Source organism: Taudactylus pleione, unplaced genomic scaffold (genome assembly GCF_031769625.1).
Source record: "Taudactylus pleione unplaced genomic scaffold, aTauple2 ptg000619l, whole genome shotgun sequence".
Classification (NCBI taxonomy): Eukaryota; Metazoa; Chordata; class Amphibia; order Anura; family Myobatrachidae; genus Taudactylus; species Taudactylus pleione.
The window spans coordinates 1557820-1570502 of record NW_028285021.1 but is presented as its reverse complement, the minus strand read 5'-3'; the positions used below and the strand labels follow the sequence as shown (position 1 = coordinate 1570502).

At 46.5% G+C, this 12683-nt stretch overlaps 1 protein-coding gene across 1 annotated transcript in view; it reads left to right on the top strand.

Annotated features, from left to right (window-relative positions):
* Positions 1-12683, top strand: part of LOC148479635 (PRKC apoptosis WT1 regulator protein-like) — a 119063-nt gene that overhangs the window by 95107 nt on the left and 11273 nt on the right. The window contains exons 2-5 of the mRNA XM_088454492.1: positions 623-1033; positions 5455-5520; positions 9014-9048; positions 11764-11854. Of these exons, the coding sequence (XP_088310618.1) occupies positions 629-1033; positions 5455-5520; positions 9014-9048; positions 11764-11854 (597 nt within the window). The 5' untranslated portion in view covers positions 623-628. The remainder of the gene's footprint in view (positions 1-622; positions 1034-5454; positions 5521-9013; positions 9049-11763; positions 11855-12683) is intronic.

Here is a 12683-nt window from a genome sequence, read left to right as displayed (position 1 = left end):
GTGGTTTGAGTTTTCACCCGCTGCCCTACAGTTTGACTCTGAAAACTGCATCAGATGTGTGGTGGTTAGCAAACCTCATAAAAGATCAAACTTGTAGTTAAGTACCCCCATGTGTTTATTAGGGGTGATCATCGGTGGTTAACTACCATCAATGGCATCCCACTGATAGTCAATGGATTTGCTACTGATGGTGAAGATCTGATGGTATGCTGTCATCAATGGCTTAGAGGCGGCAATGTTTTTTTTTATTCAGTGCCAGGGGCACTGAGTTTAGCCCCAGTGGCACACTAAGCCCTACCCAGCTTTTCTGATTGGCCTGCCACCTACCATTCTTCACAGGGAAGTCCATCGGTGGGTGCAAATCATTGATGGTCCCCCGTTGATGGTTTAATGCCATTGATGTAAATAAACGATGGTGCCATTGATTGTGCCCATCGATGATTAACCCACTGATTGTCATCCCTAATATCTATATTAATTTCACCTTAAACAAAGGTAATTTTTTTTTCTAAAGCAAACAAAAGCTTTATTGCACCCTGCATCTTGCACTACACTGCCATCTAATGTCAACTTCATTTTTGTCCATCATTTTATACATGTGCTTTTAATAGTTTTCTTTTAGAATCCGATGATGTCAAGAGATCCCAAATGCAACAGTGCAGAGCAAGTTCCCTTTTTAGAAGAATGGAGGGCGCGGAGAGAAAGAATGAGGTTACGATCCTCTTCATCTAGCTTGGTTGGGAGCAAGTCTATAGAGATCCAGGTGAACCAAGAAGTGGATCTCCAAACACAAGCCTGGTCCTCACATGCTGGGCAAGAACATGGAAAAGATGTTGAGGGATTAAAGGTAACAGCATCGCCCAACAAAATTCAGTCTCTTGGGTCTGCAGATATCGAAGCCCATGATCCAGTAACATCTAAAACCAAAGAGAAAAAGGGGAGCACCCAGAAGAAGCATCATACTCAAATTGAGAAACGAAAACTACGGGAGAAGAGGCGACCCACTGGAGTAGTAAATATGATTCCATCAGAGGCAAGTGAAGAACTCTTATCATTTCACAGCTGTATGACACATCTCCAGTTTAATTTATTTTTTAATGAAGATGAAATCCAAGTACTTGTTTTCATTCAAGGCTCAGATTTGGGTGAAATACCATTAAGTGATATATTTTCACTTATACATTATAATTAATTAGGCTTACCATACTATTCCTTTAAACCACTTATGAATTACACAGGTTCTGTGACTGATTAATACTAGGTGTATTGCAGGCTTGAAGTCAGTCAGCCAGCCACAGAATCTGTGTGTGTCCCAATTTAAAGGGATAGTATGGCAAGCATGCCATTCATTATATATTACTTACCTGGAGTATAGGTTTCCACTCAGGTTGGTGGCTCTCTAGATATGTATTGCTTGCTCCTTCAGGCTTTTTTCTTGTAAGGTCTTGTGATGTGAGGAGAGCATTCCATGAAGGATCCACCAAAAGATGGATTTCCTGATCCTAACTCCTGCCTCAAGTAACCCCCAACAAGTCATGTTTTGAGGATTTCTGTCTGTGGAAGCAAGTGGGATAATTACTGACCCTGCAAAATAGATTAACTCACCTGTGCATGATTAAAGAAATTCATAAAACAGCTGGGCCGTGGCGGGCCCAGATAACAGGGGGCGTGGCCTAATAGCAGGAGGCATGGCCACGCCCCCTTCCACAAAAAATAAATAAAATAGCTTTGCAGGAAGCCCGGGCCCGGGTAATCTGTACCCACTACCCCCCCCTCTCGGCGCCCCTGAGCATGACCTGTTGGGGGAACATGAGGACTGGAGTTGGGAACCGCTGTATTAGAACAGTAAATAATCCTAGTATTTGTGTGTATGTAATATGGTAGAGGATATATATTGTAAACTCCTCTGGGGAAGGGACTGATGTGAATGATTAAATATTATCTGTAAAGTGCTGTGTAATATGTAGGTGCAATATGAATAACTGTTATTGGGTACGGTTAGTGTTACCAATAAAGTGAAATTATAACAGATCAGCAACTTTGTCATCAGATCATTTAGGACAGGGTATTTAACGCCTCTGTCCTGGACTGGAAAACCCAATTGGCTCAACAATGAGAGATATACATTTATACAAAAAGTTAATTCTTCACATTTCTGTGTGGGTGACAGTAGATCCAGCCACACACACCTGGGAGTGTCCATTGTTGCCCTAATCCAAAAGGAATGTGACCCATATTCTGTTCCTGATACACCCACCTTAGGCATAGACAGTCCCTGGGGAGGATAGGGTTAGGCACCACTAAGTGAGGGTTAGGGTTAGGGGGGAGAGAGATAGGATTAGGGTCGTCATTTTCAGCCTTCGGGCTTCCGGCGTTGGGATATGAATGGGACTTCATACCCATTTCGTTGAAAACTGTAGAAGCATGCATTTTTAAATGTGGGTGGGTCGCACTGTACCACAGAGACCCACAGCGTCAACCTGTCTTGTTACCACATGGCAGAAGACAAGTACAGTAAACAATTCAATAAAGCGTTAAGGCTTTTCCTGACACCCCAGGTGGTGGGTGACAGGGTAATACTGAATTGGAAAATAGAATAAGTACTATTGTGGAATAAGAAGTCCCAATAAGCTGTTCCTGTGATTGACTGCTTGGGCTTGCTGGCAGTTTTAGAACTGCAGTCACCAGCATGCCAATGGCTGCCAGAGCATGCTGAAATCTGTAATTCGAGCACCTAAACGTGTAAAAGAATAAAACATAAAAATATACATTTGAAAAACATTTTTGTAAAATCAGCCTCTTTTCCTAAATTACACAAGCCAAAATCGTAAAGTCTGGGACTTGAATTCCTCAAAGTCCTAGGAGTGATTTTATAACGTCTTATTTCATCCTCCTCTCATCTCTTCCCAATTGGTCTAGATGAAATCATTCCAGTGTGAGCATGGAAAATATTTTCAAATGCTAAACTCCCCAAATAATTTCCTTCTGTTTGAGGTGGATCTCAAGCTTCCCATTAAAACAACAAAAATATAGGGACGGCTGCTTTGTTGAACATACACCTGTTTGCAGAACATAACATACTCCTCCTGCACATCAACATACTCCTCCTGCACATTAACATGACCCCATGCACACAAACATGCCACCCTGCACATCAACATGCTCCCGAAGCATACCTATATGCCCCCTGCACACCTATATGCTCTCTCTGCACACCAACATGCTCTCCCAGCACATCAATATGCCCCCCAGCATACCAACATGCCTCCATGTACACAAACAGGCCACCCTGCACATCAACATGCTCCCGAAGCACACCTATATGCCCCCTACACATTTATATGCCCCCTGGATACCAACATACCATCTGCACACTTATATGCCCCCTCTGCACACCAACGCTCTCCCACATCAGTATGCCCCCCCAGCATACCAACATGCCCCCATGTACAACAGTATGCCCCCACAGCACACCAACATGCCCCCATGTACAACAATATTCCCCCTTGTATACCAACATGCCCCCATGTACAACAATATGGCCTCCCAGCATACCAACATGCCCCCATGTACAACAATATGCCCCCCAGCATACCAATATGCCCCCTTGTACAACAATATGCCCCCCCAGCATACCAACATGCCCCCATGTACAACAATATGCCCCCTCAGCATACCAACATGCCCCCATGTACAACAATATGCCCCACCAGCATACCAACATGCCCCCATGGACAACAATATGCCTCCCTAGCATACCAACATGCACCCATGTACAACAATATGCCCCCCCAGCATACCAGCATGCCCCCATGTACAACAATATGCTCTCTGCACACCAGCACTCCCCTTACAGCAGATTAGGCATTTGGTATGATTTACTGACGGCCGCATGGCAACAATTTGCCCCCCAGCATACCAACATGCCCTCATGTACAACAATATGCTCTCTGCACACCAGCACTCCCCTTACAGCAGATTAGGCATTTGGTATGATTTACCGAAGGCAGGCAGTGGCAGCCGACAGAGGATAAAATCCCGATCGTCCTAAGGTAAGTATAGCTAATCTAATTTTACCCCCTAACCCTCCTTAGGGGTGCCTAACCCTAACCTACCCCCCTGTGCCTAACCCTAATCCTCCCTTGAAGTGCCTAAACCTAACCCACCCGTCCCCACCACCTACACCTAAGTCCCCCCGGGGGTGCCTAACTCTAACCCCCCCTTCCCCTAGCCTGACCCTAACCTCCCAGGGGGTGCCTAACCCTAAGTTCCCTGCGGGAGCGCTAAACCTAACCCACCCCCCCGCGGCTGTCCACGCCCGGCATCCCTTCGATCGGGATGCCGGGCGCCGGTCTCCCAGCATCGGTAAAATGACAGGCGTTTAGATTTAGACGCCTGTTATGTAACCTTCGCCGGGATTAAGTAGTCTGGAAGCCGGCGGTCGGCAGTGTGTCCGCCGGTTTCCCCTACTTATATGCTCCCCACATTATACTTTTACTAATTTCCTGAAGTGCTGTCTGTCACACAGAGCATTGAAAAGCATGTGATTGCAGCAGTCACGTGACACATCAGCAGGGAGCAAGCTGATTTTTATCAGGAACTACAAGAGTTACTTCCCCTCTCTGTTCCTCTGTTCCCAAAAATGTACTCTAAATGGCACCCCCTACCAGTCCTGGTGCCCAGAGCGTGAGCTTAGCCTGCTCTGCCCATGCTTTGTCCTTGTCCCCTTGGTCTCCTCTGCTCAGCTTCTAATCATCCATTCTGTATGTGTATACATCACCATCTCTTGTAGGACCAAAGTATCCACTGCAACAGGACTTCTACCCCAAATAGGTCTCCATTATTCGACCCATCATTGGGTGACTACATGGTCCTGCAGTCGTCTACCAATTCTCTGCACACTTTCACCCATAGATATACTGACTCTGCTCTCTATACATAACCTTACTATAAAACTAAGCACCCCTTAGCTTCCTCAGCCAACCATTATTTCTTACCTTGAACTATGCCTTTTCCTTTATACATTCACCCTCTTAGCTCAGTATTGTTACCTTTCCACAAATATTGTAATGTTTTTAGATGTGAAAAGGTTATTACATGCTCTTTACTTTTGCAAAAATCAATAAGTCACTGTACATATCCGTATTAACCCTTACACCTCATAGCACACATCAGGAAAATGTAAGTATTTGTATAGTGCACAGGTTCTCAAACTTGGTCCTCAGGACCCCAAACAGTGCATGTTTTCCAGGCCTCCTCACGCAATCACAGGTGAAATAATTAGCTCCATCTGTGGATCTTTTAAAATGTGTCAGTGAGTAATGAATACACCTGTGCACCTGCAAGGTGACCTGCAAAGCATGAACTATGTGGGGTCCTGAGGACCGAATTTGAGAACCACTGGTATTGTGGACCTGTTGCTATTAGTAAATAACTCCTGTGGTTACTCTATAGGACCCTGATGAGAATGAAGATACTACTACCAATAATGGTCCTAAAGAGCGAGAAGCTGAAAGCCAGGTGAGAGACATGTCATGAGCCATCACCAATAAGGAAGAATGGTCTTCTTATACATCACCCTACAATTCTCGATATGATCATGTTATTAGCTTCGTCCATCTTTAATGTGTGCCATACACCAAGCTGTCACTTTCCTAGAGACACCAATGAGGCACAAAACTGACAGATGACCTTTAATTATGGTAGAAAGGTCCTGGCAGCTGTTCAGGTCTAGTGTTTGCTCTGACTCAGCAAATAAATGTCTCCAGGATGTGCGGAGGTGCTGCTGAGAGGAGATGGGGTTTCTTCATGCTAGTTATCAACTTTATTTGTATTATGTTTCTGTCTTTTAGAGTATGATTTGTTCTCTACCGTAAATTATAAGGATATCACTGCACAATTCACCAAAGCCTTAAAAACTGGGGCACAGACCTGCTACTAATGTCATCAGCCTAGGGCAGCTCCTTAAGTCATGAAGGGGCCACACCTGCTGCCATAGTAATGAACAGAAACCACTTCCACACACAAGTTTTATATCGAGTGGGTGGGGGGCGGGGACAGAGGAATCAATGGACTTTAATGAAACGTGTTACTGGCGCATACTTAAGAAGAATGGGGAAGTGGAGGTAATAGCAATCCTTTGGGTCACGGACATAACCACCTTACTTAGCAGACATATACTGCATAGTTGGCTTGTTTCCCTACATGTGTTTTTGGTCACACTGGAAGCACTATACAAGATCAGAGTAACATTCCAAACCTTGGTTACATCTGTGGATTTCACCACAGTCATTGTGACAGGAGGAACAGATCTATGGACTAGACAGTTTGCACTGAGTAAGTGCAAATATATTCAATCTATTGCGATTACTTGCTGGGTTACACTGAGTCTTGTTTTAAATATATGTTGCCTTTCTGCAGGCTATACCTTTGTTGCATTGTATTGTTGGATATAGGAGCTCATTCAGACCCGCTCGCAAGATGCGGTCGCTCGCAGGCAAAAAGGGGCCGGATATTTAAATTAAGCGCTCGCACTGCGTGATGTAAAGACGTCCTCTATGTGTTAGCGAACTATGGCAATGAGCGCTCACTAGTGTATAAAGATGCCCCCTTTCCACTCGCAACACACGTCATCTCCGGGAATTGTAGGATTAATCGGTAACATCGAGAACCAACAGAGCTGGTCGCAGCCCTTGAGGTTGCCTTTCCCCGCCACAAACACTGTGATCAGTGCGGCCTGAATACATGCAGGTGACGTGACCAATGATGCTACGTTGCTAATTATACACGCCCTTTAAACGTAGTTTTGGCGGCCTGACACGCCTGCGTTCGCACATCCACTCCCCCGTTCACAAGCACCTTCCCCTGTTACCACCCACAAACGGCGCCATCTTTCACTCAAAGCAGCGACCTGATAGTGGCTTACGAGCAAAAAAAATCAGATCGCAAAGACTGGCTTGCGCACGCGCACTGAGAATTATATGCATGCGCAGATGGGCGAAAATCGCTCAGGGCGAGCGAGCGCAACTTAGCGACCGGGTCTGAATCAGGTCCATAGTCCTTTGTATCCAGACTATTAGATGTGACTTATTAATTATATATTTTTATATCTAAAAGCTTATTTTGCCTTTTTCTTTTATAAGAATAATTTTTTATTAAACAATTTGATACTACATTAAGTGGACTCTTTCCTTTTCCTTATTTCTGTTTATCACTATCTCCTTCCACTTTCCCCATTCTTCTTAAGTATGCGCCAGTAACATGTTTCATTGTTGTCAAATCATTTACCAGCAGAGGAAGCTGGCTAATTGTTACAGTCTGCTACTTATAACATACTTCCTTTTTCCATATTCCATAACGTGCGCATTAACCTACCAATCACTGGACTTTGGCAAAACCTTTTCAGGAGGGCATGAAGATCTGCATATGTACAGATTAAACAATCAATATGCCCATTTATAGTAATATGTACAGCTGCACTAATATTCCAGCACTAGTGACTGCTGAGTGTCGATATAATGTATCAGCATTATGCGGTCGGCATGCTGACAGTTACTTGGGGGTCTATTTACTAAGCCTTGGATGGAGATAAAGTGAACAGAGAGTACCAGCCAATCAGCTCCTAAGTGCCGTGTCACTGGCTGTATTTCAAAAATGGAAGGAGCTGGTTGGTACTTTATCTCCGTCCACTTTATCTCCTTCCAAGGCTTAGTAAATAGGCCGCTTGGTTCATACTTCATAGTTACCATGTTGACATGACAATGAGCAGGGGCGTATTAAGAGAGGAGGAGGCCCGTGTTCATTCCCCATCCAGGGCCCCCTCCTCTCTCCCCGGCGGCCGGCAGCAGACTGGCGCGTCTGACCACCGACCGCAGCATCAGTAGACTCTGGGCATCAGAGTCTACTGTGCATGCTCAGGTCGCCGCGGAAATGGCGCGACCACTAGTTTCCTGGCGATTATCCGACTGCACATGCGCAAAACGCCAGAAAAATGGGTGCGGCAGCCATTTTCCAGCGTTTTGTGCAGGGTTGAGGCACCCGACGCAGGACCTCGGAGTGGTAAGTATTCGAAAATATAGGTGCAGGGTGTGCTGGACCCAGGGGCCCGTTTGCACCATACACCCTGCACCCATTATACATACGCCCCTGACAATGAGTGATGTTACTTGTGGGCCTATTCATTATCACTTATAGGTCCGTTACACATGCAGGTGCCAGCCAATCAGCTCCCAACTGTCATTTTTCAAACACAGCCTGTGAGATGGCAGTTGGGAGCTGATTGGCTGGCACTTTTGTCACTCACTTTTCACTCTGTCTCTTATCACTGCTTAAATAGACCCCTTATTTTTCTCCTGAGCGTGCGAACAGAAATCCGAAGAGCTTTAGCCTCGCAGCCGGCACTTTAGTCGGAGAATGCCGGTTCACGCAATAAAACACCCAGACGAGAACCGGCTTTCTCTGACTTAAATTGTAATAGTCAGAATAAACAGGGTGCTGAATTGAATAGCTCTGGGACCAACTTCCCAGCGCTATTCAACTCCCGCTAAACTGAATCGCCCCCACAACCTGTGAACTGACAGGTGCTGGTTGGTTGGTACATTATCCCTCGCCATTTTCTCTCTCTCCAAGCTTTGATACATCTCCCTATAAACATGCAGCTACAGTAACATGGCCTGAGCAGTGCAGGAGGACCCATAAAGCTACAGTGGTAATGCAGAACCCCTACCTAAGGTTTGCTTTAGGAGACCTGGATTTCGCTGCTTAACCCTTGGCCGCCATACATTATTTTAAAGCCTTTAGGATGTTATTTTGGAAGTGTGTTGATGCTGTGACTCACGTGATCTTGTTAGTGGTGGGGAAAAAAAAAAAACGGAAAATGTACAAAATGTATATTGTGATCTATTATGTATTATATCATTATAATTTATACAAGAGGTACAACTTCCAAGTACTAAAATAACAAAATGATTCTAATTTACACTGCGTCATTTATTTGTTCATCCTGTTTTCCCAGGAAGTGCGGCTATCTGAAGGAACTTGTACAAACAGGTATGTGTTTTTTCATCTAGTCTTGTGATCTGTTAGCTACCTAACAAACTTCTTACAGATACGCTTTCTTAAACCTATGATCCTTGCACCATACTCAGGGGTGACGTAAGGGGGAGGGAGGAGCGGGTACTATTACCCAGGCCCGGGCTGCTGGAGGGGCCCTGTGGGGGCCCCCCCAATCCAGTGTCGCCCCCCTCTTAAACCACAGCAGCCCAGCATACGCTGCTGTGTGCTGGGTTGCGGTGGGAGTGCTCGCGGTTGCTGTCTCCTATACCTGTGGGGGGAGAGATCACACTGATGTCGCCAGCCGAGGCTTTGCGCCAGGCTGAGGGGCTCACAGCGCCCCCCCTCCCCAACACGCAGCGCCAAAAATATATATATTTTTCTTAAATGCTAAGGGGGCGTGACAACACCTCCCATGATTAGGCTACGCCCCCTTCACTCCGGGCCCGGCCGGCCTCTCTATGCCCCTGACCATACGGCACAACATGCTCTGGGTGACTGAGCCACTACATTATGGGTAGCATAGCAAATCATTTTTCACATTTTGTTGTCCTAGTCGCATCGCAGGCAAAGTGAATCAGAGATGCTGGGCTGCGATTTTTGTTTTTGTCGCACAACAATTGCATAACGCAAGTACTAAGTCGCAGGTCAAGAATAACAGAATGTAGCGGGATGAGTAGCCACTTGTATCCCTCCCTAGGCTGCGGCAGGTCAGACCTTCCGCAAGGGTAAATGGCCGCCGATGTCCTTCAATGTTACCGATATTTAAGCGTGCATGCGATCGCGCATACAAGTACGAAGGCAGCAGTGGGCGTCTTTATGCTCGGGTGATCTTTTCTAACATTAGCATATTTACAGAGCTGCGGGTGTGGGAATGCGCGGCTGCGTACGCATTAGCGTCCACCCATTTGAATCACGCCCTAAGTCACACAAAGATATACAAGTTTCGCAATCACCATTAGTCAGTGTACTCTTGTAATGAATAAGATGGACATTTCCAGCAAATAGGACGCTTGGCAAAGCCAAGTCGCACAGGTCCTGGTTTATAGAGAGGGGCTATGTGGCACAACTTAAGGCACAGTACATGAGGCCACATCTGTAATTCTATTTTTTCCACCTGAGCAAATTAAATGAAACAAAGAGCACATAAATATCCATATAATTGGGTTTGTAGGGAAAGTCATTGGATGGGGCTACGATGATGCAATCATGTAGACACATTCCATACACGCCCCCTCTGCCCCCAGACCCTCCCACCACGGTAGCGCCCCACTCCTGCAGTGCAGACATGACTGCCTCCTCCCAGTGAAAAGGTCAGGAAGCATGGAATAGGCCCCTGTATAGTACAGCCACATTCAGGGGTCATGTATGAAAACTGGTACAATGGAAACAAAGTGATGTTGCCCATTGCTATCAATGAAATATTTGCTCTCATGAACTAAACTGAATTAAAAACATCACAGTAAATATATGAATCAGAGAATGATGAGACTTCCAGAAGAACTTCTCACTATCCATAAATACAAATAGTATCACAGTACACAGTAGTGAAGTTTCACCCTGCCCCAAACACTGTAGGTCACAATTTATTGTCTTGCACTGTTCTCCAGTATGGTGCTACTAATCCCTGAATTCGCTAGGCCAGGCCTGACCAACCTGTGACTCTCCAGCTTTTGTGAAACTACAAGTCCCAGCACGTCCTGCCACAATTTTGCTATTAGGGAATGCTAAAACTGTGGCAGGGCATACTGGTATGCAGGGGTGTTTTAAGAGAGGAGAGGGCCTGTGTGCACTCCTCGTGCAGGGCCCCCTTCTCTTCCCCTGGTGGCTGGCAGCCGACTGACGCGGCTGGCCAGCCACCGTAGCATTAGTAGACTGCCATTTTCCAGCGTTCTGCGCATGCGCAGTAGACTCCGGGCACACTCTAGTGCCTGGAGTCTACTGCGCATGCGCAGAACACAGGAAAATGGCTGCGGCGGCCATTTTTCCGGTGTTCTGAGCAACAGTGACACCCGACGTGGGACCTCGGACAGGTATGTTTCAAAAAAATATGGGTGCAGTGTGTGCACTGGACCCTGGACCCGGGGGCCCGTGTGCCCCGCACACACTGCACCCATTATAGATACGCCACTGCTGGTATGTGTAGTTTCACAACAGCTAGAGAGCCACATGTTGGCTAGGCCAGTGACGTGCGGTGAGGTCAATGGCTCGTGAGGCACACACGGAGATGGGTCTGAGTGTTGGGAGCCTGTCCTACCCCCTACTCACTGTAACTCTCCCTTCACTTCACTAAGCTTTTGTGGCCATTGATTCTCCTACCTGCATCACTGTGTCTTCTCTTGCTGTTGCTGACTGAGCTCTGATCTCTAAACACTGCAGTGCACTTCCTGGTCACATGACACATTCAAGGTGTCCATCAGTGCTGATGGCACGCCCTCCATACTCCCTCCATGCCTCTATTAGCTGTCTTTCTGTGCAGCTTACTGCCTGTGTTCTGGCCCCGCCCCCGGCTCTGCAAGCAGTGTTTGACTATACAGGCTGACCAGGTTGACCAGGCCTACACTAGGCCATGCCTCAGCAGTTTGCAAGCTCTGTGATACCCTTCTCATAGCAATAAGCCTTCTGTAGTGTATTTTTCTGCTGGTGTTTTCTTGATGATTCTTAGAATAAAACTGCTGATGCTGTAGTAATGTAGTTTGTGTGTCATTTCAGACTGCCAGACATTCATTCTCATATGCCGGCTCTCGACAGTATAGAAAGCAGCTTGAAATCAAGACAGTCATGGATGGAGGAGCTTCAGAAGGTATGAGCATTCATTGACAGACACTGATTTGTCATTTGTATCTATAAATTACACTTTATTAAGTGTAACAAAAGCTTACAAATAAATCAGACAGGCAATGCTGCAGTACAGTATTATGTACATAATAATACAGTGTACACACAAGTCTACAGTTGTCTGGGTCACTAATGCCCATGGGTCGAGATGTATCATGGCGGCACGCTATATTAAATGATAGCGAAGCAGGAAACAGTACCAACAACATGTAAAAACATCTCGTCTGCTGGAGTGGGGGAGTGAAAACTAACCCCTCCAGTGATCCCTGCTAGGCCGGCTCCACTGGGCATGCGCGAGATCTCACGTGCAGCCCGGGACCCAGCAGCCGCCGCAGCCAGGGACAGTGCTGTCCCTGCTGTGGTGATAGGAGAATGACAGCTGCAGCTGTTGAAATTGATAGCTGCAGCTGTACTGAACGGTCTGTGGCGCTGACCGTTCATACATTGGGTGGCACATCGGCGCACTCTCTTGTAGATAGCAGCGCCGATTATGACAGGGGAGCATAGTGCCCCTGTCATTTACCACCCAACCCCAGGGGCAGAACTATGGGAGACAATGGAGGCGCCTGCCGCCGGGCTCCAGCTCTGAAGGGGCACCTTCTCCATTGCCCACAACATATTCATCCCACTTAGGGTTGTAACTATGTACCCGGAGTGTACCTTCACGGCCGCCCAATACATGGCACCCCTTCCTGGCACCTGAGAAGCCACCATACAATAGTGGGGAGCTCCATGTCAGACCATCAGATCAGTGGCGTAAGTTCATCCCAGACGCCCGGAGGCAAGTTATAATT